The 26,524-nt window shown below is 40.3% G+C and overlaps 1 protein-coding gene and 1 long non-coding RNA gene across 2 annotated transcripts in view; one reads left to right on the forward strand and one right to left on the reverse strand.

Annotated features, from left to right (window-relative positions):
• The first annotated feature begins 3,498 nt into the window (after nt 1-3,498).
• On the forward strand, nt 3,499-3,859 carry LOC120518936. The gene is made up of 3 exons (XR_005631333.1): nt 3,499-3,538; nt 3,641-3,663; nt 3,736-3,859. It is a non-coding gene; the product is annotated as an uncharacterized LOC120518936 (long non-coding RNA).
• Nucleotides 3,860-5,340: 1,481 nt separating this feature from the next.
• LOC120518407 (tripartite motif-containing protein 29-like) overlaps nt 5,341-26,524 on the reverse strand; it is a 39,275-nt gene continuing 18,091 nt past the window's right edge. Inside the window, exons 5-7 of the mRNA XM_039741192.1 lie at nt 23,590-23,655; nt 6,470-6,561; nt 5,341-5,373 (exon numbers count right to left, since the gene is read on the reverse strand). Of these exons, the coding sequence (XP_039597126.1) occupies nt 5,341-5,373; nt 6,470-6,561; nt 23,590-23,655 (191 nt within the window). The remainder of the gene's footprint in view (nt 5,374-6,469; nt 6,562-23,589; nt 23,656-26,524) is intronic.

The raw sequence follows: 26,524 nt of genomic DNA on the forward strand, positions 1-26,524 counted from the left end.
CCATTGGATAGTCGAACCTCGGATTCAGGAGGAACAGTGTGGTTTTCGTCCTGGTCACGGAAGAGTGGACCAGCTCTACACCCTTAGCAGAGTCCTGGAGGGTGCATGGGAGTTTACCCAACCAGTCTACATGTGTTTTGTGGACTTGGAAAGGCGTTCGACCGTGTCCCTCGGGGAATCCTGTGGGGGGTGCTCCGGGAGTATGGGGTACCGGACCCCCTGATAAGGAGAAGGGTCTGGCTGCAGCCTGCAATACCTAGGAATTTAGACACGGAACGCCCTTCATATCACGGAACGCCCCCCAGCACTAGTCACGGAACGCCCTCTGATGTCAGTTTCGAGACGTCATCATTGTTTTTGTCGGAGTCCGGAGGAGTGGTGGACTTAGAATATATCTTTCTGAAAGATTTTCGAGGAAAGAAGAAGAGTTTGTGTTGGAAATTAAGATGGCAGTGAGTTTGTTGCAAGTTGTATTAGTATTAGGTAATATTATACTTTACTGCTAGGGTACGAATTATACCACAGTGTAATAAAGATGTTGAATCAACTTTCAGGTTCCGTGCAGTACTAAGCGCTCTAAGAAAGTATTAACAGTTAAACAACAAACAGGATGGTTTGTGTAGCTAGTTGTTACAGGGCTAATCGGAATACTCGATTCTGAGTAGTAAATCGACGGATTCAGCAGTCAATAATTTTTTATAACAATTGTTATAATATACAATTGACCATTGTTGAGTATAATTAACCATAGCGCAGTGTAACGGACTGTAATCAAATATAAGTGACCGTGATTAAGTACGTATAATTTCCAGAATATCATTCACCATTTGTCCTGTATATCACGTATATGCAAGTTAATCAGAAGCAAAACCAGTAACCAGTAACCTGGTATTTTAGATATCAAAATATATTTCAGAAAGACAATACAGAGAGATTGAGCCATTATAAGATAATGTTTTACAGAAAGCTTCTTGTTTGCATATGTTTCTAAGACAAACACAGTTAATAGTGGATATACTGGTTTTTCAATTATAGTAATGTTGGTAGTCTGAAGTTTGAATATACTTAGGTCACTTTAGATGATCTTTTTTCATAGTTCTGTATATATATTTACAGTACATAACTGAACATTTTAATAAGTAGCTACAAACAAAGGGCAAGTGTGAATGCAATATTCAATTTCCTTCTGTTCAAGATAGTTCAAATTAGATTGTAGACAATAATGAGGAAAAGAACAGCCAGGATAGAATCATGTTGTTGTTGTTATTATTATTATTATTATTATTATTATTATTATTATTATTATTATTATTTATTTTATAAAGTTCTTTCAATGATAGTACAGTTTTTTTGAACTCTTAAAACAATATTAAATGTTTCATGCCCACCTCTCCTGCATTCTTCAAAAATACTGCTTTTGAAGTTTTTTTTCAATTGAAATAAAGTGAAGTGATTGTCCTCGTGCATGTTTGTCAGTTTTATGAACTTTATATCTATTTTATATTCACCAGAGACACATAAGTATATTGAAGACCACAGAGGAACCTACAGTTGTGTTTGGTCCTCAGGAGTTTACTTGTCTGTTTTGCTATAAAAGATCAGATCATGCAGGCATCATCAGCCACTTACAGAACCACAAAAGGACAGTAGTTGTTCATGGAGGTATGTGAAGTGTTCTAGAATATATCTTGTAACTTTTAAAATTTGATTAATTGACACTTTTAATACAATTTAATGCAGCTAGATATTCACCTTAACAACATGATTATATTTGACAAAATAGTATACTGTGTACTTTTTAACCTTTTGAAAAGCTAGCTTTGAATAATTTTAGATTAATTCATGACTGTGTATTAACAATTTTCTCTTTTAAAATATTTAGTAGAATATGACAAAGATCATACTACAAATACTTTAATTTTTAAGAATGTAAGTGTGGAATTACATTGCCTACAATTGACAGGCAACATATAGTATATTTTCATACATTTTTAAAAGCATCATTGACAGAATCTTTAATTAGTTTGTTCTGTTTAAAAGAATAATAGGACAGGATTTGCTTGTTTTAACTCTATTAAATTTAAGGATTATCTGAATTTCTTTCGTTAAGTTTTAAATGTTTAGCAAAATAATTCTGAATATTAACCATTTTTTTTCTTTGTACTGTTTCAGGTTTTAAAATATACAAGTGTTCACTGAACTGCCAGAGATCAGGCCACTACCATTGCTGTTATTGTCAGAAAACAGTAGTTCATTAAGATCAGTTCCTCAGGCACTTGTCAGATTGTGGCAAAGGTCCTAAAGTTCTCTCTCTGCCCTCCATGCCAATGGCACCGGTCACCATCCAGCCTCTTCCCTCCATGCCCACAGCACCAGTCACCACCCAGTCTCTGTCCTCTGTGCCCACGGCACCGGTCGCCACCCAGTCTCTGCCCTCCGTGCCCACTGCACCAGTCACTGCCCAGCCTCTGCCATCTGAGTTCAAGTTCTTTGTTCTTGATCTTTGTTCAACTGTTCAGTCCCAGCGTTCAAAAGTTGTTCTTTTTTATATCTTTGTTCATATGTTCAGTTCACTCAGTTTGAACCTCAGCCCAAATCTCCCAAAATTAGCATTTCAGCAGGACTGTTCCTTATTTACTCTGTTATTTCTGTTACCTAGTGATGACTGCTGCCAATTTGAACTAATCTTCTTTAAAAAATGTGATCCTAATAGTTTTCACTAGGCGGCACGGTGGCGCAGTGGTAGCGCTGCCCCTGCGTGGAGTTTGCATGTTCTCCCCGTGTCTGCGTGGGTTTCCTCCGGGGCTCCGGTTTCCTCCCACAATCCAAAGACATGCAGGTTAGGTGGATTGGCGATTCTAAATTGGCCCTAGTGTGTGCTTGGTGTGTGGGTGTGTGTCCTGCGGTGGGTTGGCACCCTGCCCAGGATTGGTTCCTGCCTTGTGCCCTGTGTTGGCTGGGACTGGCTCCAGCAGACCCCCGTGACCGTGTGTTCGGATTCAGCAGGTTGGAAAATGGATGAATGGATAGTTTTCACTAAGCTATTTTGGAAGAGCTGTGTAAATAATTCATAACGGCACAGCAGTAAAACATCCTCAATGTTCTAAAATATTTGTAATGGTGTGCTGTGGTCTCATGTGCGAAGCCAAAGTCACTCCCTTTATAAATTATTTGTTTATTTAAAAGTTGCTAGAGATGATATTATCTGATGTTCACTATTTCTCTACCTGTTCTATTACTAATAATTCTACTCTTGTAATCTGAAATGAATATCATTATCATAAAAAGTGATGAAAGGCTCCAGCTAAATTTTGGTTAAGTAATTCTTTCTTCTGTGTGATAAAATTAATTGGCACATTTTCAGAATTAAATATTATTAATCCAGTTCTACAATGATATTCCATCTCAAAGTTCATATCAACTTTGTTTTTAATATATATTAATATAATATAAATCAATTTTGACAAAACAAATTTTATCTGTAGGAAAATTGCCTCTTAAAATAATGCCAGGTAGCTGGAAAGAACCACAGAAGAAGGTAATGTAAATATAAATATGTGTTGCTAGTATAAGACAAAAAACACACACAGATATCTCCTTTACTAATCACCTCTTCAAATGATCGAATCTACACACACAGACTGACAGCCTGGACTGCTCAGGGTAAGTGGAGGACACTCTGCCAGTAGTTAGATGTAAATGTTGATTTAAAATAATAACTTGCTTTTTTTTTAGTATGCTCTCTACATTGCCACTGGAAGAGCATTTGATTTCAGTCAGGTCAGTGGTTTAAGTGGAAGATTTGTTTGAATATTGTGATTTTTTTTATTCATAGAATTTATTGTAATTTCCCGATTTACATTTTTTAGGAAGACATGCCAAAAATGAGAAGATGGTTGTGTCATCTCTTACTTCGCAAAGCCAGCATTAAAGGTGTGTAACTTTTGAAGCTTTTTTCAAGGGAAGAACAGTTATAAGAATTTGTCAGCTTACAGTATTTCTAAATTTGTTTTATCTTCCAGCCAAGACATCGGTCTTCACTTTCCACACCAGAAGAAGGACATTCTGTGCCCCACGAGCAGTGCTTCGTAATTATCAGTTGAAAAGTTTTCTGACACTAATTTTATATATTAGAACTTCACAAAAAGACTTTGACCAACTGGTCACACAGCAGGTCTCCGGTGAGGCTGTCAGTAACTTGTGTCTCTCGTCAGCCCTGTGGTGTGTCAGTAGCATTATGGGGGCAGAGAATGGTGGTCTTAAAAATGAGTGTTTTGTGTGCTTGTGCTCTGATTTATTAAATGGCAATTATTTCTGCTTCCAGCAATTCCAGACAAGATAGGAAAGAGCAAGGGCTTTTCTCCCCCATCCTTCTTTTCCATTACTAAAGAATATGAAAATGTTGACTGAATTATTTATGCCAGTGCAATCAAATCTTTATTTTGTAAGCTTTTTTCAGGTGTGTAATATGGAAAGTGGCCACTAGTAGGAACATCTTAGCTACGTAAGAATGTCACAGCTCTGAAAGTCATGTGACGGTGTGATTGTTTCATCCTTTTGGGCTCTCATTAATGTAAAAAATGAATTGATGTTAGCAAGCAATAAGTGCATCTGTTCAAGTATTTTATTTTTGTGTTTTTAATTTATTCATATTTATAGTACACATTATACTTTTTTCCACCAAATGTTTAATATGGTGAGTGTCAACTAGACCATTGCACTGCAGTAGAACCCCTCAATCTCTTCCATGAAAGTTGCCAAACATCTGATTGTTGCTCCAGTTCTAATTTCATGTTTGTGTTCTCAAGAATATTCATTAAATGCTTTGAGGTTTTAGGTTCCTGCTCTTCACACTGACACTGAGTTAATTCAGCCAACAAATTATTCAGCAGAAGTGTGTCAAGAAACATGACAGAGGCTCCTTTATATCTTACAATGCCTTAGTGGATATACTGTATTTGAAAGGGTTTCTTGTATGTTATAATATAAGCTTACTTTAAATAATTATTTTCTGTAAAAAGCCTAATTTCAATCTAAATAAAGTTCAATCTATCTATCTATCTATCTATCTATCTATCTATCTATCTATCTATCTATCTATCTATCTATCTATCTATCTATCTATCTAATTTTCTGCATAAACTTTAAAGTGGCCACAAGAGGCGGTATTTTGGCGATTGAGCCATCAGTGACCTCTTCTGTCCATCCCTTCTCTTTATCTGCTTTTCTACAGTATATCAGATTCGCCGACATGGCAGGGCCCAGCACTGGATGGGTGCCAGTCCACTGCAAAGCCCACAAGTGTGTGTCAGCTGATCAAGAATTCATTTTTTGATGGTGTCAAGAGTTTCCATGATACCAGTAGTGACAAATCTGGGAACAAGAAGGAGTAGGTGAAGTTCAATGTCTAAGGTGACAACAGGTGACTCAGTAAAACACCAGACTCTGTGAGTATGGCCGATATCTGACTGACCGGTAAGTCCTCGTCTTCAGACAATCACTGTGAATTCGTTCAGAAGTCATCAACCCCCTGAGTGAATGATGGAGGGGAGCAAAATATCTAGTGAGAGGACAAGACTCTAGTCACATCTGTCACTCTGTGTTCCTAAATATAGCCACTATTCAAGACTTCTTGATACTTAGTCTATATAGTGCCTTTCAGTAGTGCTGCTCCAGCAGGACTATATGCCTGTCCATCTTAAAATGACACTTAGGGGCCACAGCAGTTACTACTGTGTCAGCCTAAAGGACATGTGGCTGTAAATCAATAGTGACCCCTGATGGTCAGACTGGTATTTGTAGCTCACCGCCCCTCACTATGACGCACCTGATTGCCTACTCAAAGCCAATAATAATGGAGACCCTGACAGCCACACTCGCATTGCATTCTCATCCCCAAATTCAGTCACTGAGGCGTTACCCCTGCATCTATCCAGCAAAATTGATTTTGACCCCAAACTATAAATACAAAGAGGACCTGTGCTTGTGGGGACATCAAGTGACCTGTGGAGGGTGCTGGTCAGTGGTCAGATGGGGTCAGATGGCATATTGCTACACTGCAGGTATAATCAACTCCAAATCCTGCATAAAGCGGCTCAGTGAAGGTGGTGTTGAACCTGTGCAGGAGGGTCATTCTGTGTGAGACGCTATAAAATGACAGAGAGCCAGCAGGCCAGTCCAGATACACACCTACTCTGTCGCTGTAGGGGGTGCTGATATCAGTATGCTTGTTATTGTGACACACAGAATAATTGAAATCAAACCACTGCAAACACCAAGACTTGTCATTTTCTCCAAGGCTGCACTCCACACCCTGTCCTTTCCTGCCCAGTCCTTTATATGCGACTCCAATCTTCATGAAGTCTCCATCACACTCCACCTCCCAGTAACAGCGAGTTCCAGTCAGAGCCTCTCTGCACAGAACTTGTTCCCAGTAGTCAAATCTGTCAGGATGATCAGGATATTCGGCCTCTGTCCTCTCATGTCTCACCAACTTATACCCTTCAGACAGATGGAGGTCTCTGTATGCCGTGTTGATGTCCAGTGTGAGTGGACAGAAATCTGAAAGGAGAGCAAAGAAAACGAGTGAGGAAATCTGTGAGTGTCTAACAGGACTGGGGACAGAGCACAACAAAGACAATTAACAAGAACCAATCAGGAGCTGACAAGACTCAAATGTAAAGTGCTCATCTGGTTGAAGAGAATCTATAGGAATTAAAAATAGACTTCTAGAATTACGAACTGTCCACACTGACCGATGGCTTAATTAAATGACATTTTTTATTGTCACAGTCCACCTCTTTACTTTTAAAATCAATCCACTGTCACATTTCGTCACCAAGCTGATTTTTCCCATCCTCGCAATAAACTCCTGATCCTTGTTCTGCATCTTCCATTCCTAGTCTTTCATTCTTCCACTTACATGTACATTTACTACCTTGGCAGATGCTTTTATCTAGAGTGACTTACAAAAGAGCTAACATCATCGAGTAACATTAGGCCAGGGCCTGTTTGTTCAGCAAGTGTAGTAAGACAGGCCACAAAAGTTGACTGTCACAAGTGAAAAGATGTAATAACTACGAAAATTGCAATCATAGGTTACAATGGACAAAGCAGTTAAACTTAATCTAACAAAAAATTAACTAGCAATGTAAAAGATCACTGTTTTTCCAATCAATTTGATAGATTTTCACAGAATAGTTTCTTCTTAAATGCATTGAGAGAGTCAGCAGTTCGGATGGAGGTGAGCAGCTTAGTCCACCAACTGTGAACTACACAGGAGAAGAGTCAGGATTGAGACTTGATACCACACAGAGGTGGCATCACCAGACGCTGTTCCCTGGCAGATCTGAGTGGGCGAGAAGGAGTTTAGGACTTCAGCAGTGTCTCCATATGCTCAGGTACTAACCCACTGATCACTCTGTAGGCAAACATCATTTGAACTTAATGATTTGAATTTAACTTGCTGTTACAGGGAGCCAGTGTAGCATCTCGGCTGGTTAATACAAGACCAGCCGCTGAATTCTGGACCATCTGCAACCGGCTGGATAGCGTATGTGCTACTCCTGCCAGAAATGAGTTGCAGTAGTCCAGATGCAACAAGACCAGCGGCTGGATGTGATAATCTGCCTGCCAGGTGTTACCACTTTAAAGCTAAAATTCCAAAGGTAGCGTGAAAATAACTTTCAAGCACTGTTGAAGTGTGAGGGTGAACTTCTGCAAGGATTTCTAACTTTGGCTTTAGCAGGTCCCTGTAGTGGGATGCTGGCGACCAGTTAAGTGCACCTCCAGTTCAGGCCTACTGGAGGACGCTGAGCACACCTGTCAATCTAGCCGAACGTCTCGTCTCTATAGCCACCTGCCATTAGCAAAGTAAGAAGTAGGGAGCGTTTCATTTGGCTTAGTTTGCTATTCATGCATGCATAAGATTTGAGAAGGGTAATCTCAGAATAAAATCCTGAAGAAAAGTAAGAAGAAAACTAATTTTCCAGAAGAGGCATTGGTTTGTCTGGTGGAGAATATCGGGGGGATACGCTCACGTTCACACTCAATTACCTTATATGCTCACGTATAAGTCGGGTCTTGAAAACAGAAAAATTGATCATAAATTTAGACCCCGACTTATACACCCGTTCAAAAATGCGACACTTATGTATTTATTTTTTTTGCCTCCTCCAATCTCGCATCAGTTTCACAGACACATCAATTGTGGTTGCAGCTGAGCAGTTACCAATTTCATTTGCTACTTCAACTAGGTTTAATTTAAAACCAGCTTCATACTTTCTTCTGATCGAACGGTCCATCGTAGATAAGGAATGCTCTTACAATAAAGGTGTATCACGGTGTGAGATACAAAAAACAAATCAGTGCAAACATCACCGTAATATTTTGGGTATTACCGTGTGGTCACGTAGGCACAATAGAGAGAGACAGAGAGAAAAGTTTGGAGCACATGCTGATACAGCACATTGCCACACCTACATAGAAAAAAAGGCTGTTTGCTTCCTGGTTACTCTCTCAGATGGGCATTGGCATATCTGTATTATCATAGTTGGTTACTCTCTCAGGTGGGCATTAGCATATCTGTATTATTGAAGTATTTCCCTCTAATTACCCTTTACCTGTTTTCTCAAGGGTAAGTGTACTCGTCAAGTTCGTTATCGGGTTGGTCTACTGTTGCACTTTAGATGAGCACACACATACATGGCTATACGCATACACACAGAACTTAACCACAATGGTGCCCCATAAATGACATACATACGCTTATTAACCTTTAGCACTTTAAGCCACACAAGTGCTTTAGGAACAACACAACCTGTCACTCTCTCAGCACTTCAAGAGACTTACTTATTATTGGCACGAACAACATACAATGTTTTAATGATATATTAGACCTAAATATTACTTTTGGTCTACAAGAATACATTTAAACATACAAAGGCTCAGCGTCCTTGACTATAGGGCATTTATCAGCCAAGAATGCCTTACTTTATGTACTGTTCTCTACTATTGAGTGGAGCTCTCACTCGCAGCCTTAATAAACCTCGTAGCACAGAGATAATGGCAAATCTCCGGCTGCACCAGGTGCTCAAAGAAATCTAACTTATTACTTCAGTCACTCTAAAGACATTAAGACAAAGCATAGAAAGTTAAAAGCAGCATGGTATTTATTACAGGAATAATAAATGACAAGGACAAATGTCCCCGGGCGGTGTTTGATTTAGTAATTGATGTTCATGAAAATGCTGTTAACTGACGATCGGATGAAAACTGGTCATAGTGTCTTTGTTATCTTTTCTGACGTCACTCTTCTATCGTTGCTGTTTTTCTTCTTCTACTGCTGCTTTCAAATTGAAGAATATTAATTACTAGCAAAATACCCGCGCTTCGCAGCGGTGAAATACTGCATTAAAATTTTTATTAAGAAGAAAATTAAACCTTTTTAAACTGTGGGACAATATGCCAATAATTATTTGTTAAGGATCTCTTTGTATACCATGTTGTCAGATCGGCCCTCCGGTTGTAACATGACCAAGCTGTGCGCTGAGCTTACTCTTGAGCATGTAACTTACAGTTGGCCATGTGAACAGTAATCTTGTCTCAAATCTCACAGCTTGGATTGCTGCTGTCATAATCGGTTTGAGTTTCATGGTTTGTTTCAATTACGACAGTATTTGCAGGATTTGTTGTGTTGAAGTGACATTTGGCATCTGTCAAGCGTTGTAAGCACACAACCGGTTTCATCGATAAAATCACATCCAGCTTTTGAGAGTTTAAACATTCATAAACATCAAAGTGTCCACTACTGAAATCGTCACCTGTGAATCTAAGAAGTTTAAGAGGCATTGGCGGTTGTCGAAAGGTGTAAAATATTTGGCCATTTCGGTACACTTGAAAGCGACAACCGAACAATTCAGCGGCAGCCATCAACTCACATGCAGAACCATAGGTGAAGGGCTTAAGCATTTCACTCTTCTAGTGCTCCTGTGTAGTATAATTATCTCCTGTACCGTCAACAGTCCACACCTTGAACCTTTCCCAGTCATTCAATACATAAGACAGAATGTTCCTCTGGATATCAAGAGTGAGCCTGATATGACCGTGCAATATGTAACAAAGAGAATGGAAAAGGTAGGTGGTATCTCCGGGCATGGAAACCACTCGGTAAGTGACAGTTCTTTGATCGATAGAATTTCTTGAAGATGGGCCCATAAGTAACAAAGACTGTTCAAAAGTTCAATATGGCGGCCGACAGTGGCATCATACTACCGAAATAAGTACGTACATTGGTTTCAGTTAATGGAGGGAAGCCGCCTACCAAATTTCGAGAAGATGGGGCCATAAATAAGAAAGTTCAACATGGCGGACGTTGTTGACCGTTATGACCATTACGCGTAGAATTTCGAAATGAAACCTGCTTAACTTTTGTAAGTAAGCTGTAAGGAATGAGCCTTGCAAATTTCAGCCTTCTACCTATACAGGAATTTGGAGAAGTAGTGATGTTGGAAAATTCAATATGGCGGCTGACAGTGGCGTCATACCACCGAAATAAGCACGTATATTGGTTTCGGTTAGCTAAGGGAAGCCACCTACCAAATTTCGTGAAGATGGGGCCGTAAATAAGAAAGTTCAACATGGCGGACGTTGTTGACCGTTATGACCGTTACGCGGACAATTTCGAAATGAAACCTGCTTAATTGTTGTAAGTAAGCTGTAAGGAATGAGCCTGCCAAATTTCAGCCTTCTACCTACACGGGAAGTTGGAGAATTAGTGACGTTGGAAAGTTCAATATGGCGGCTGACAGTGGTGTCATACTACCGAAATAAGTGTGTACATTGGTTTCGGTTAGCGCAGGGAAGCCGCCTACCAAATTTCGTGAAGATAGGGCCATGAATAAGAAAGTTCAATATGGCGGACGTTGTCGACCGTTATGACCGTTACGCGTAGAATTTCGAAGTGAAACCTGCTTAACTTTTTTAAGTAAGCTGTAAGGAATGGGCCTGCCAACTTTCAGCCTTCTACCTACACGGGCAGTTGGAGAATTAATGACGTTTGGAAAATTCAATATGGCGGCCGACAATGGCGTCATACCACCGAAATAAGCACGTACATCGGTTTTGGTTAGCGCAGGGAAGCCGCCTACCAAATTTCGTGAAGATGGGGCCATGAATAAGAAAATGCAATATGGCGGACGTTGTTGACCGTTATGACCGTTACGCGTAGAATTTCGAAATGAAACCTGCTTAACTTTTGTAAGTAAGCTGTAAGGAATAGGCCTGCCAAATTTCAGCCTTCTACCTACACGGGAAGTTGGAGAATTAGTGACGTGTGGAAAATTCAATATGGCGGCCGACAATGGCGTCATACCACGAAATAAGTACGTACATCGGTTTTGGTTAGCGCAGGGAAGCCGCCTACCAATTTTCGTGAAGATGGGGCAATAAATAAGAATGTTCAACATGGCAGACGTTGTCGACCGTTATCGACCGTTATGACCGTTACGTGTAGAATTTCGAAATGAAACCTGCTTAACTTTTGTAAGTAAGCTGTAAGGAATGAGCCTGCCAAATTTCAGCCTTCTATCTACACGGGAACTTGTAGAATTAGTGATAAGTGAGTCAGTGAGTGAGTCAGTCAGTCAGTGAGTCAGTGAGGGCTTTGCCTTTTATTAGTATAGATAAAGTTTCATGCCGTGGTTTTACAACACATGATTGTTGCATGCACCTGATTGGCTGGCTGTCAATATGATGGATGAATTTTGCTCAAACTCTTTAATCTATGTTTTCCCAGACTTTAAACCAAATTGTTGTCCTAGATGTCCATCCATAAAGTAATCAACACCCTAAGGCAGGGCTATTCAATTGGCGGCCCGCGGGCCACATGCGGCCCAGAATCAACCTCCGAGTGGCCCAGCCCGTGGTTCCGCCCATAGATAATAAATTAATATATATTATTCATAAATTGTTATTTAATATAATTTAATATAAATATATATATATATTATATTTAGGGGTGTAACGGTTCACATGGATGTATTTAACCGTTTCGGTTTTGCATGTTCGGTTCGGTCCACTTGCGTACCGTTTCGGTTATATTTTATGCATTTTTTCTCATTAAATCTATTACTAGTGCGATCTAAGCACCCCAAGCAGAACTAAAGTCTTGGGTGAGTTTCCGCACGGATGCCTCTGAGTGTCGGACACTGGATGAGGGAGAGGCGTGCCAGTAGCTCACAGACGTGACAAATGGGGTTATGGCAAATGCAAGCGAGAAGCCTGAGCTGGAAGACCCTCCCTGCTCATTACGTTCTCCTGTCTGGGAACACTTTGGCTTCCCCGTTAAAGTTACCAATGGACAACGGCAAGTGGATAAATCCAAAGTTGTTTGTCGACATTGTTCCACCACGGAGATCGGGTACGCTGCAGGAAACACGTCTAATATGTTAACACACTTAAAACGGCACCATCCATCTGTGAATGTTTCCTCTACAAGAAAAAAAACTAGCTTGGTGCAAACAGTAACACCGATAACTTCAGCTTTTAAACAACATCTAGCGAGCAACTCTGACCGGGCCAAAGCAATAACACATGGTATTGGAGTCTTCATAGCTACGGGATTACGTCCATATTCAGTTGTTGAGAACGCTGGCTTTAAGTATATGATTAAAGTTCTTGAGCCTCGCTACGAAATACCATCACGTCCTCACTTTAGTCAGAAAGTTGTACCAGCACTTTATGAAAAAACTAGAAGTGATGTCGTCAGCGAGCTATCGCGGGTGCCCTCTCTTTCACTTACGACAGATAGTTGGACTTCACTCGCAACAGAGAGCTATTTAACAGTAACTGTCCACTACATTTCGCCACAATGGGAGATGAGGAATCACGTTCTGCAAACGAGACCTGTTTATGAACAGCACACTAGCACAAATCTTGCAGAGCACCTGAAGGAGGCTGTGAATGAATGGAAGCTGGAGAGACCTGGGACCACAATTCCTGTAACCACAGACAATGCTAAAAACATTGTCAGTGCTGTAAAAAGCAGGACTGGGCCCTCAGATTGGTTGTTTTGCACACACCATTAATCTAGCCTCTCAAAAAGTAACAAGCATCAACCAGATATCTAGATTATTGGGAAAAGTAAGAAAGATTGTGACATTTTTTCACAAAAGCACCACAGCAGCGCACATCCTGGAAAGCAAACAAGAAATGCTGAATATTCCAACGCATTCTCTCATTCAAGATGTCCCCACACGATGGAATTCAAGTTATGACATGCTTCAGAGATACCTTGAACAGCAGGCAGCTATATATTCAGCACTAACTGAGAAACCTCTCAAGAACAAAGATATATACACACTCAATGACGAAGAAGTGGCAATGGCAGAGGAAGTGATTGAAGCACTTAAACCTCTAAAACAATCACAACCCTGATGAGCACTGAATCCAGAGCGTCTGTGTCCATGATAATCCCCTTGAAAACTACTGTTCTCCACTCTATGGCACCAAAACAAGAAGACAGTTCTGCTGTGAGAGAGGTCAAGCTAGCAGTCACAAGAAGCCTGCAAGAAAGATACTCTGTCTGCTATGACTTTTTGCACAAATGCACAGCCCTGGACCCCCGATTCAAAGCCTTGCCTCACATAGAAGATGATGAGAGACAGAAGATATTCAGCGACATCATAACAGAAATGATGACAACCAAGAAGAAGAGGTATTAAATTATGATCTAATACCCTTTTTATTTTTAATTACATTATTAATTAGCCCCAAAACATTACTTTTTCTTTTGCAGACTGAGGATGCCACAGAGATAGGAGCTGGATCTTTATCATCTCCAGAGGCATCATCCACCAGATCACCTCCAGCTAAGAAGTCTGTAATGACTGAACTTTTTGGTGAACTTTTCCAGAGACAGGGGGGAAGTAGTAAACCAACCCTTTTGGAGCAGGACCAAGAAGAGGTCAGTAAGTACAGAGCTTCAGGGTGCCTTTCCCTTGAAGCTGATCCTCTTCTTTGATGGAAAGGCAATGAGGCTACATACCCACACATAGCAAAACTCATAAGCGTTACCTCTGTATTCCAGCTACCTCTGTTGCTAGTGAACGGGTCTTCTCCACTGCTGGAGATATTGTCACTGCAACCAGATCTGTGCTATCTGCAGAAAATGTGGATAAATTAATCTTTCTAGCCAAAAACTTTAAGCTTGAATAGTTTTATTTGTCATATTCAGGCTGTTGCGGCTACATGTTCAAAGCTTACATTTGTTACTTGTTTATTTAAATTGTTACAATAGTTTTAAAAACTCAGAGTCTAATTTATTTGAAATATCACCCAAATGGGTCGCTTTAATTTATTAATACAAATTCTATTGTTTGTATTTTTTTTTTAAATAAAAGCATTTAAAGTCATTTTTTTCCTGCCTTTTTTGTACCGAAAATTAACCGAACCGAGTACCTCAAGAAAGTGAACCGAACCGAAATTACATTTTAGTGTACCGTTACACCCCTAATTATATTAATATAAATAAATAGTACTTTATATTAATATAAATATAAAGTATTTATTATGTCTGTGGTCCCGCCAAAAACGAGCATTCCTACATTAATATACGTAGCCTGCAACACGCAAACAATGCAGAGCGTGCCGGTAGTAGCTTAGATTACTATCAATATGTCTTTCTCAACACTGAAACGTAAAATTGCCAATGAAAACCGTAAGTTTAACACTGCCTGGACTGACAAATACTTGTTTATTTTACCGCCACATCCAAACGCCAAACCTATGTGTTTAATTTGTAATGAGTGCGTTGGAGTATTTAAAGATTACAATGTGCGGAGGCATCATGTTGAGAAACACCACACTTTTCGCACCAGTTTTCCAAAGGAATCTCAAGAGAGGGCTGCAAAAGTGCAGAGTTTGATTGCTTCTTACAACCGGAGCAGTACTACCATGGTGCGGTCATTCACAGCCCAAGAGAGAGCTACTGCAGCATCCCTTCGTGTTTCCTGGATACTGGCAAAAAAGAAAAGGCCATTCACAGACTCTGAAACCGTGAAGGACTGTATGCTGGCTGTCGTGGATGAGGTAATAAATGACGATAAAATTAAAATGAGCGTGGTATCTGCTATAATAAACGTACCCCTGTCAGATACTTCAAACATTCGTAGGGTTGAAATTCTTGCTGCAGATGTGTATGAAACGCTGTTAGGAGACCTGATGAAAGCTGATACTATGTCTATAGCAGTAGATCAGTCCACAGACAAAACTGATACTGCTCAGTTGTGCATATATGTCCGTTTTTTTGATGGCAAATGCTTCCGAGATGAGATGCTCGGCCTACTGCCGTTAGAAGGACACACAACTGGCGATAATAGTCTTTGGGGAAATTTCCGCCTTTTTTAAAGACAGTGGTCTGGATATGAAGCGTGCGTGCATGCTTGTGACAGATGGGACTCCGTCCATGACAGGGAAAGTGAATGGTTTGGCAGCACGTTGGTCCGCTGTTGCACCTCAGTTGATCTCCTTACACTGCATTGTGCATCAGGCGGTGTTGTGCGCAAAACTAAGCGGGGCGCTCAAAACGACAATGGACAGCGTTATGGCTATACAAGTAATTCATTTTTTTCGCTCCACATCAAGCCTCCAACACCACTTATTCCGCATGCTGCTGTCAGAAATGTCTGCTGAGCACCACGACCTTCTTTTGCATAATGACGTGAGGTGGCTGTCCAAAGGCAAAGCACTGGAGCGTTTCTGCGCTCTCAGAGAAGAAATCATAACTTACCTCCGCGGCAGCAAGCAAAAAAAGGCAGAAACGCACTTGAGTTGCATACTGGACGACAACTTCATGGCCGATGCCTGCTTTCTGAGCGACATATTCAAACACCTGAACGTTCTCAATTTGGGACTACAAGGCAGAGACAAAACTGTCATCGACCTTGTGGAACAGATGCGCGCATTCCAAGTTAAACTGGACCTTTTCGCAAATGATTTGAGCACAGGCCGAATGCTGCATTTTCCGACACTCCGCAAATACATCTCATCCTCCGCACAAATCACGGATGTGATGACAGGTTTCATTGCGATGTTGAAAAATAACTTTACCGGTCGATTGGATGGACTTGATCTGCCCACAGAGTTGGCCGTTTTTGTCAGAGACCCATTCACTGTTGCAATAGAAGGGGACTTATCCGCCAGAGCTAAGAAACTGGTCCCTTCCATTGACGAGGGGAAATTCACATTCGAACTTGTTGACATGCAGTCATCTGTAACCATGGCACAGGAGCTTTCCACTAACGGGCCTGCAATGTTTTGGACTGATGTCAACGCACATCAGTTCCCTAACATTAAGAAAGTAGCGATCGTCATGCTCATTATGTTTGGATCAACATATACATGTGAGTCAAGTTTTTCACACATGAACTCCATAAAAAGCAACTCTCGTTGCTCCCTGACTGACCATACTCTCCACCAATGCCTTCGAATTGCATTGACAACTTGAAAAATTACGAGCCTAAAGTCACTGCTCTCGTTCAAAACAAAAAAATTTCACTTCTCCCACTAAGTCAGCAGGGTAACTGTAGCCTACAATACATCAACATAATGTGGGATGTGTAACAGAGGCATGCCTAATCACACATGGTGATTTAAAATATGTTCCCTCAGTGTTGTTATAGTTGTGAATACTGTGCACTTTTTATTTTATGCACTTTGAGATGTTCCTGGGTCAAATGTGTGCAAGTTGTTTATTTTGTTTCAAAAGGAAACAATGTTATTTCTAATAGCCTACTACTGTGCACTATTTTGTTTTATGCACTTTGTGATCAGATAGGCCAGATATGTAGCCTAGGTCAGTTTTTTTTCTTTTGTAAGTGGAAAAAATAGGGGCTACCTCAGATTCTGTTAATTCAGCTCTTTTTGTATGCACCTTTTGCTCTGCAAACTGACCAAAGTTAAAAGAGAAACAACGAATAAACCTTATGTTTTTCAATAAGTTTGTTTGTGTTGGTTTTAAAATGTGTCATTATGAGCTGCTTTGCCGCTAAAATGATTGGCCCAGCTAACCTTCTTGGTTTGACAATCTGGCCCAACTGAATTTGTAATTGAATAGCCCTGCCCTAAGGTATCGGCTGTCTTCCTTTCTCAGGCTGTAAAACCATTTTAGCATTATGCTGTGAACAACTGTTATAAAAGTGAGCTGTAAAGGAAGAGGATATGCCTTTTCTATTATAATGCTTATACAAGTGTCCTACATCTGAATTCATCTTGTTAGGATTGAGAAAAATATAATAAAAAATATAGAGAATAATTTGTAGATTGTATACACCATAACAATAACCTAATCCCTTGTACCAATAGCGTCAGATTTCCACATTCAATTTATACGACCGACATTATAAAATACCAGAAATTAGACTGTAAAATCAAATTCGGACTTATCTGCGAGTATATACGGTATGTGCATGTGAGGCTGCTAGCCTATTTAATTCATGTCTTCCAAAGGCTGACCATAGCACCTGTGCAGAACGTAATGGTGTCAGTCACTATTGAGGAAAGAAGTGGCGTGACGCCGGATTGGTACCCCAAGTATAAGAGACACTTCCTGCCTCTAGGGGTAGTCTTTGGACTCAGTCAGCTGGAGAGTGTGGTTGGTACAGCTTATCTTACAGTATAGCAAACATAGCAGCTGTGCCTTTTTTGTATGTATTTTAATTTGTATATAAATATAGATATTTCCTAGTTATATTGTAGTTTTGGTGGAAGTATTTATATAGATTTTGAACTTGCAGTACACTTTTTGTTTTTCTTGTGTAAATGCCTTTTTTTTTTCTTTCTTGTAAATATTTTTGGGATTCATTGGACATTCAGTGTAGTTTCTTCCTTCTCCTTTCTTTCTTCTTTAATTAAAAAGACTACAGTATTGTGTATATGCAATATTTTGTCTTTTGATATTTTTTCATTTTGGACTGGCAAAATCAATGTAAATAATATTCACTATTTTTGATTGGGACATTATTTTTGTTTTTGTTCACCTGTAAACAAATCCCACTATTATTTTTGGAAATACTTTTTTGTGTTTGTGTCTCCATGTCTGACAGCTCTCAAATCTGATTCCGGACGTTCCCGAATTCCTAATGTTTGTGTGACACTAACCCTTCACAAGTTTCATACTGTGTCCCCATATTCTGGATGAACTAATTTTAAAGTCACCATCTTGATCCACTGAATTAATTCCCTTCATAATTTTAAACACTTCAGTCATGTCACCTCTTAATCGTCGTTTACTTAAACTGAAAAGGCTCAGCTCTTTTAATTGTTCCTCATAATTGATCCCCTGTAGCCCTGGATTCAGCCTAGTTGCTCTTCTCTGGACTTTCTCAAGCACTGCTATGTCCTTTTTGTAGCCTGGAGACTAAAACTGCAAACAAGACTCTAGGGACCTTATGTATAAATGGTGCATATGCAGAAAAATGTTGTGTACTCCCGTTTCCATGCTCACATCGTGATGCATAAAACCTAAACTTGGTGTAAACAAATCCCACTATTATTTTTGGAAATAATTTTTTGTGTTTGTGTCTCCATGTCTGACAGCTCTCAAATCTGATCACGGACGTTCCCGAATTACAACATGCCCGAAGTGTAGTCTAGTGCCAACCTTGCCACTACAAGTGGTGTCACACTGGACCAGAAGTGGTGCTGCATACCATGTCAGAAAAAGTTTGATCTTGCGGCTGTTGTACAGAGTGAACCCGAGTGTGGACAGACAAAGATAGCTGCGCATCAATCACCACACTATGGCTGTGTACTGTTCTTCCATTTCCAGTGGCCTACTACATATTTAGGGGTCACCAGAAAATGAAAATAAAAATAAAAACTAAATAAGAACTGCCTGAGAATTAAATGTTTGTAATGCATTTTCATAAATCTCTTAAGTGACAGCTTGATGATTTACTGGCCAGCAAACAAGATCGTTGTCTTTGACAGTTCTGCATGTTCTACTCATCTCACTCCTGGTTATCTTCACACATCCCACAGACGTGCATGTTGGGTTAACTGGAGACTCAGAATTGGCCTTGAGTGGCTGTGGCTGTGTGAGCAGTGGACTTAAAACAATGCAGCCTGAATTGGATTAAACCAGATTGACAATGTTGTGTTCAACATTACTTCAATGTAAACCCACCCTGGTTATGATGGTTGGCTAATGAATCAGTCCATGAAGACGATCAACTGCTGCTCACCGATCACTGAGGAAAATTTCCGACATTCTGAAAATGTGACATGGACTCAACTGTGTTCTGGAAATGAGCACTTGGCTTACTGGGATTTCTGTTATTTCAGGAAAACTTACAAATCCTCATTTTCTATTTTTAACACAGATTATCTATCTATCTATCTATCTATCTATCTATCTATCTATCTATCTATCTATCTATCTATCTACTGTCCACTGTAACAGTAGGAGGCGCTATCGCTCCCTTGAACCCTCAGGTACCACACCAAACACCAGGTAAAAGTCCAATTATTATTGTTTTTATTATAATAACGTGCACCAAGCACTCTCCACTCCACTATATTCATAAACACAATCAAATCAATAATCAATACACAATCCTCCTCTCCCAGACGTGTTACCACCCATCCACCCAGCTCAGCTCACTCGTCTGGGGTTTCTCATAGTCTTTTATAGTCCATGACCCGGAAGTACTCCTGAACCCCTGTCCACGTGACTTCTTAGCATTTCCAGGTCGGATAAAACACTCCTTCTTCATCCCGGAAGCATATCATTCCCTCTGTCGCTGTGACTAAGACGTACTTCTGGGTTATAGTGCACATGCAACTCCTTGAGCCTCCCTGCAGCGTACTCTGGTGGGCTCCACGGTATCCAGCAGGGTTGGGAATAGAAATTCCATTGTCCAGGATTCAATGCTGGTCTTTGGGGCACTTCCATGCTACAGGGAGGGCTCCATCTGGCGGCCTGAGGATATTGGCCAGGATGAACAGCCGGCCATCTCCCACACCACCAAACTATTATTATTCCAAGTTTCTATCATTCTTTGTGTAAAAAAAAAACTTCCTAATGTTTGTGTGAACTTAACCCTTCACAAGTTTCAAGACTCTAGGGGCCTTATGTATAAACGGTGCATACACACAAAAATGTTGTGTACTCCCGTTTCCATGCTCACATCGCGATGCATAAAACCTAAACTTGGTGTAAAGCCATGCACATTTTCATGCAAGTTCTCCGCTCGGTTTTGCAAGCTGGAGGCACCCAGGATCAAAGCAGTGCTTTTGTTCTAGTGTGGTTTTCCTTTCGTTTTTAGATCCACATCCCTGATGCGGCTTTATCATATACACTGAAATTAACTGCATATTGTTTATTAGTTTAAGGCACCTGATTATAATTAACCTGTAAAAATATAATGGTCCACAAAATAGCCAAACTATTCCAAATACCATAGCTGCTTTAGCGTTGTTACTCTCACTGCACCTTCTTCTTCTTCTTTCAGCTGCTCCCTTTAGGGGTTTCCACAGTGGATCATCTTTTTCCATATTACTCTCACTCCACCACTAGGAGTATTTATATCAATGTATCTGAGTGTGGAATCACAGCTCTACAGTAGCTGATTGGAAAGAGAATTATCGGTATACAGCATCAAGCACACGCTGCCTCAGCCATGTTATCTATTGAACTGCTCCTATACGGAAAATGCTTCAGAGCCTTTCCTGTACTGAACTTGCGGTTCAGAAACAGTTTCATCCCGAGAACTATAAACGCACTCAATCAGTCTATCAAGTGCTCCTTGTAGAACAGTTTGTACTTATAAGTACAATTACCTCACTGCAAACATGCGATACAGTTATAACAATGCACAACCCGTGTCACTTTATAAAGCACATATTTACATATGATGACGATATCATTTTTAAGATGAAATGCAGCAAAAAATATTACATTATACATATAAAATGTCAACATAATTTAAATAGTCTATACTTTTAATAATTACACATGTGAGGACATGGTGTTGCAGGGCTAGCAAGGAGCTGGTGCCTCGTTCAGGGATTGCTCCTGCCTCGTGCTGTATTCTTGCTGGGGCTGGCACGACAATAGAAGGATAGACGGATAGAATAATTAAAAATGTACTACAAAGATATTTCAGTGTTTCTTAAAAGTTTTGAAGAATCGGCGTTCTAAGCTTACAAATGGCTTAATGTCTACTACAGAGCAGATTGTGTGGCAATTGGTTACTTGGAGAAAGAAAAGGAAGGGCAGAAATCGATGGTTAGTACATTTGAAAGAGAGTACTGCTGCAATAAATTATTTCATCAAAGGTCGCGCATGGCGCAGCAAGCATCTTATAGGAGGCAAGAACAATCTCTGGGCAGCTTGTCACCATCACTGTGCCACCGTGTTCCAATGTTTAATAACATGCTTTAACTCCTATCATCATGAAAATGATATCAAGTATACATCTCAGTATTTTAATTATTCAGAGAGTTGTAATATTGTGAGTGTAATGGATTCTGTTTCCTTTTGGAGGAAGAGAAAGTCTGTTTAGGAAGCATGTAGTGATTCACACACATAGAGCACATAGAAGAACATATACACAACAAAGAATTTAATATGCTGCTTTAGTTACGATGGTATTTGAGAAGCTAGTAAATTAAACAATTTAAAGATAAAGTTTATGATGTTCTAAGGGCAGCAGTAGCTCAGTCGGTAGAGCGGGTGGTCCAGCAATCGGAGGGTCGCAGGTTCGATCCTGGCTCCCGGCATGAGAATGCAGCTGTTGTGTCCTTGGGCAAGACACTTAACCTACCTTGCCTGCTGGTGGTGGTCGGAAGGATTGGTGGCGCCAGTGTTTGGCATATGACACACAGACAGTGGGCTATAAATCATCTTTTCACAGAAGCTTTGATATCTGACAACTTCTTTTTTATTTCGGGCACTGTGAGACTTTGTGAACTTGAGCTTCGACACTCTATGTCACTCGATCAACTTCCTTTTGTTGTTTATACCACTGTTTAAACCAATAAATAGTATGTTTTTCCTTGCCTCCATTTGGTATTCTCTGAAATTCTTTTATTTTCCCCCATGCTTTTGCCATTGTCTTTTCACAGAAAGCTGAGCTAATTATATTGATTTGCATATTCAAAGAGATGTAATTCTGGGAGGAGTTGGGGAGTGGCAGCAGGCGTGTGCACGTGTGTTACTTTTCACGCTGACCGAGATTTATGGAGCAGAAGAACGTGGAAGTTGGCATTTGCACAGATTTATGCATCTGGATTTTTTTTGCGTGCGAACATTTCCACTTTTGTACATTTGCCATGTTTTAGTGTGAATTCTATGCACTGCGTTATGCATGAGACCCCAGGACTGCTGGGTACAATGTGCTACACACAGATGAGGTTAAGATGCAGATATTTGGTCACAGTACCAAAAGAAATGTTTGGCAAACACCAAAGACAGCATTTGACCAGAAGAACCTGATTACAACTACAGAGCATGATGGTGGAAATGTTTTGGTTTGGGGCTACTTTGGTGAATCAGGGCCTGGGAACTTAACAGCATTGAATCCATTATGAATTCTTCATTGTACTAGAGGGTGCTTGAGGGTAATATGAGAGGAATGAAGCTCAACATGACAATGACCCTAAATATACCAGCATATCCACCAAGGAATGGTTGAAAAGAAAGAAATGGATCTTTCTAGAATGTCCAAGTTAAAGACCAGACCTAAATCTCATTGAGATTTTGTGGAGGGTTTTGAAATGAGCTGTGCACCTAAGACACTTCACATAAATCATACAACTGATGGCATGGAGGAGTGGGAAATGCCAACTTGAGAGGAAATACTAGCTCGAAAGGGACAAGTGGCGGGACTTCGTTTTTCCACAGACTGAAATGGCATATCCGTTTACTTTACATTGAATAAATTACTGCAAAATCAAATATTAATTTCTTTTTATTTCAACAACTTCACTCTTATCTATAAATACTGCTTAAATCAAGATCAAATATTGGTTTGTCCACATATGCTAAAAAAGAAAATATACTGTATAATGGGGTGTACTTATTTTTTCACATGACTTTATATGTATGTATTAATGGCAGTTTATATATATATTTTGTTTTTGTTTCTTTCATTGCATACAGTGTGCTGTATGAATAAATTATTATTATCATTATTATAAGGGAATGACATAAATTGAAAAGCAATAGAAAGGAGAGGCTGCTCAACAGAAATAAAAAGACAGGAGGAAGTGAAAAGAAATAAGACAAAAGAAAAGGGACAATGATGGTAGGACTTGAGTGACAGGAAGTGTAGTATAGTCAGCAGAATTTTATTTGATTTGTGTTTTTAGTTCATTCACTTGTCACTTCAGAGAGTCAAGTACAAAAGACTGCTTTGTTGATTCACTTCCTGGTCTTCTGTATCCCAAAATGCACTGGGTTCAGGACCCTCATCACTTTCAGCTTATTAGTCACACAGCACTCACACCACATTTTCTGATGGTTAACATCATAACTCTGGCCTCAGATATTAAAACAGAAATGATTTATATTGTAAGACACAAACTCACATTGTAAAAACTCCTCCCTGCTTTGAGGTTCAAGAGGCTGTAGGGCAAAAATTGGAGTTTTACGGCCTGAAAAAGAAGACAAAAAAGAAGAATGGAGACTGTGAAGATGACACTGTGCAAAATTATTTAAATTTAACAAGTACTGCAAATACACTGCAGTTAAATTAAACCACAAAATGGCAAGCAGCTAAAGTGCAAAACGTGACAGTGTGAGGACAGTGCAGAAACAGCATGCAGCATACAAACATACAAATCTATAAATATACAGTGCCCATATATGTCCATAATGTTTGGGACAAATACACATTTTATCTTGATCTTCCCCCTCTGCTCCACAATTTAATTTTACAAATCAAACAATTCAGATGTGATTAAAGTGTACATTGCAGACTTTCATTTAAGGGCTTTGCACACAATTGTGGTCACAGCATGTTGAAATGACAACACTTTTTCTACACAGTCCCCCCCATTTCACTGAGAGCACCATAATGTTTGGGACAATTGACATCACAGGTGTTTTGTGATTTCTCAGGTGGGTTTCATTGCCTCACAAGATACCTTGTCTTGCTTCTATCCTTTGGAGTCTCAAGTTGTCATTGTTCAACATGAGGACAAGTGTCTGGAATATTATGAAAAAGAAAAAAATGCACAGGTGAGCTCAGTAATTGCAAAGAGACTGGTAAGCCAAGAAAGACCTCCACTGCTGATCACAGAAGAATCCTCACTATGGAACAGAAAAAGTCCCAAACACCTGTCTGACTGATCAGAAACAGTCTTCAGAGGGCAGATGTGAATGTGTCAAGAGACAAATGGTATAGTGGCTCCATGGCTTAGAAATAAAAGGCCAGTTTTAAATAAATGATTGCCGCACTCGCCTTATAGAGGGGGCTTGGTTGTTTGGCCGGAGCGGTTCTCAGAAGCAACATGCTGTGGGCATTTCCTTACTTATGTGCACAGGTGAGAAATCATCCACATAACTGAGCTGCTAACCACCACACCTGTGCCACGTACCCATGATATATAGCAGGCGCACGAGTGCGGATAGAAAAAAAAGAGGATGGGGTTAAGAGGAAGGAGGAAAGGCAGGAAGCTAAGGAGCTGGTGTGAACAAACAAGCAAGTGAAAGCAGGTTCACTGTTAGAACAAGCAGCTGGGAGAAGTGAGCCCTAGAAGATTGTTTGGCCGACACCTGGGGACAGATTGATTGAATTGCTCCTGCTGAGCACTTGGGAGGAGCAGCAGTGACCAGAAGGTGGTTGGCTCACCGCATATGGCTGAGAAAGGCAGCAGGAGTTGGAAGTTGGAACCCAAGTCTCAGTCTGGTGGAGAGCTGTATGAAGCCAGGGATCGGGACACCACCAGACCAGCAGAAATAGGCGAAGGTCAGCTGCAGGTAGGGCGACTTCCCTGGTGCATAGCCTGGATGGGAGAAGCTGGGGAGCTGCCAGTAGAAAAAGGCACCGGGTTTTGTTTTTAATGGACTGCTTCCAGGCATTGTTTTAACCCTATTTTTTATTTATTTATTTTAGGATTTATTTATTGGATTTTAACCTCCACATATTCCCTATTTTTAATGGACTGTTTGTTTATGAACATTTTGATTGCACTGTACTATTTCTTTGTACAGTTTTTTTTTTTGACCATTTTTAATAAAAGCTCTGTTGCACCTTCCCCTTGCTTCATTGTGATGTCTTCATTGTCCAGCTCATGTTGTTACATTACCGACAGTGTGGGGTTCAAGAGGCTCCCAAAAGAAAGATAGGAGCATGGAGCAGGACTAGCATCATCACAAAAACGTCATGAACAGAAACACAGAGGCCAGACTGCAAGGTGCAAACCAGTAGTTAGCCACAAAAAGAGGATGACCAGATTAGTTTGTGAAAAATACTGCAAAAGAGCCTACAGAATTCTGGGAAAAGGTCTTGTGGACAGAAGAGACAAAGATGAACTACCATCAGATTGATGGCAAGAGCAAAGTATGGAGACCGAAAGGAACTATCTAAGATCCAAAGCATTAAACATGGCGGTACAGGGGGTTTTATGGCTTGGACATGTATGGTTGCCACAGGTCCTGGCACACTTCTCTTTATTGATGATGGCACTTTTGAGGGCAGTGGAATAATAAGGTGTACAGAAACATCTGATCTGCTCAATTTCCAGTAAATGCACCCAAACTCTCTGGATGACGCTTTGTCCCTCAAGAAGATAGTGATCCAGACATACTGCTGAGACAACATAGGAGACTTTCAAAGCTAAAATGTGGAAAATTTTGCAATGCCCAAGCCAGTCCCCCAATTACAATCTAATTGAGCAGGCCTTCCATATGCTGTAGAGAAAATTTAAGGGGACAAGACCCCAAAATAAGTAGGAGCTGAAGATGGCTGTATTAGAGGTTTGTCAGAGCATCACCAGAGAAGTTCCGCAGCACCTGGGGCCTCATGTATAAATGGTGCATACGCACAAAAAAGTTGCATACGCCTGTTTCCACACTCACATTGGCTTAACTTGGTATAAAGCCAAGCACATTCTTATGCTAACCCCAAACACCCCCTCACGCCACCCCTCCGAATACGCACCTTTCTGCTAAGTTTTCATCCCAGCGTCAAAGCAGTGCTAGTTTTTCTGTGTGGTTTCCCTTTCTTTTTTAGATTCACATCCATGACAAGGGCTTTATCAAATACATTGAAAGTAACCACATATCTATACTAATAAAAGGCAAAGCCCTCACTCACTCACTCACTCACTCACTCACTCACTCATCACTAATTCTCCAACTTCCCGTGTAGGTAGAAGGCTGAAATTTGGCAGGCTCATTCCTTACAGCTTACTTACAAAAGTTGGGCAGGTTTCATTTCGAAATTCTACGCCTAATGGTCATAACTGGAAGGTATTTTTCTCCATTAACTGTAATAGAGTTGAGCTGGAAAGACGTGGG

Source organism: Polypterus senegalus, chromosome 18 (assembly GCF_016835505.1).
Source record: "Polypterus senegalus isolate Bchr_013 chromosome 18, ASM1683550v1, whole genome shotgun sequence".
Taxonomy (NCBI): domain Eukaryota; kingdom Metazoa; phylum Chordata; class Cladistia; order Polypteriformes; family Polypteridae; genus Polypterus; species Polypterus senegalus.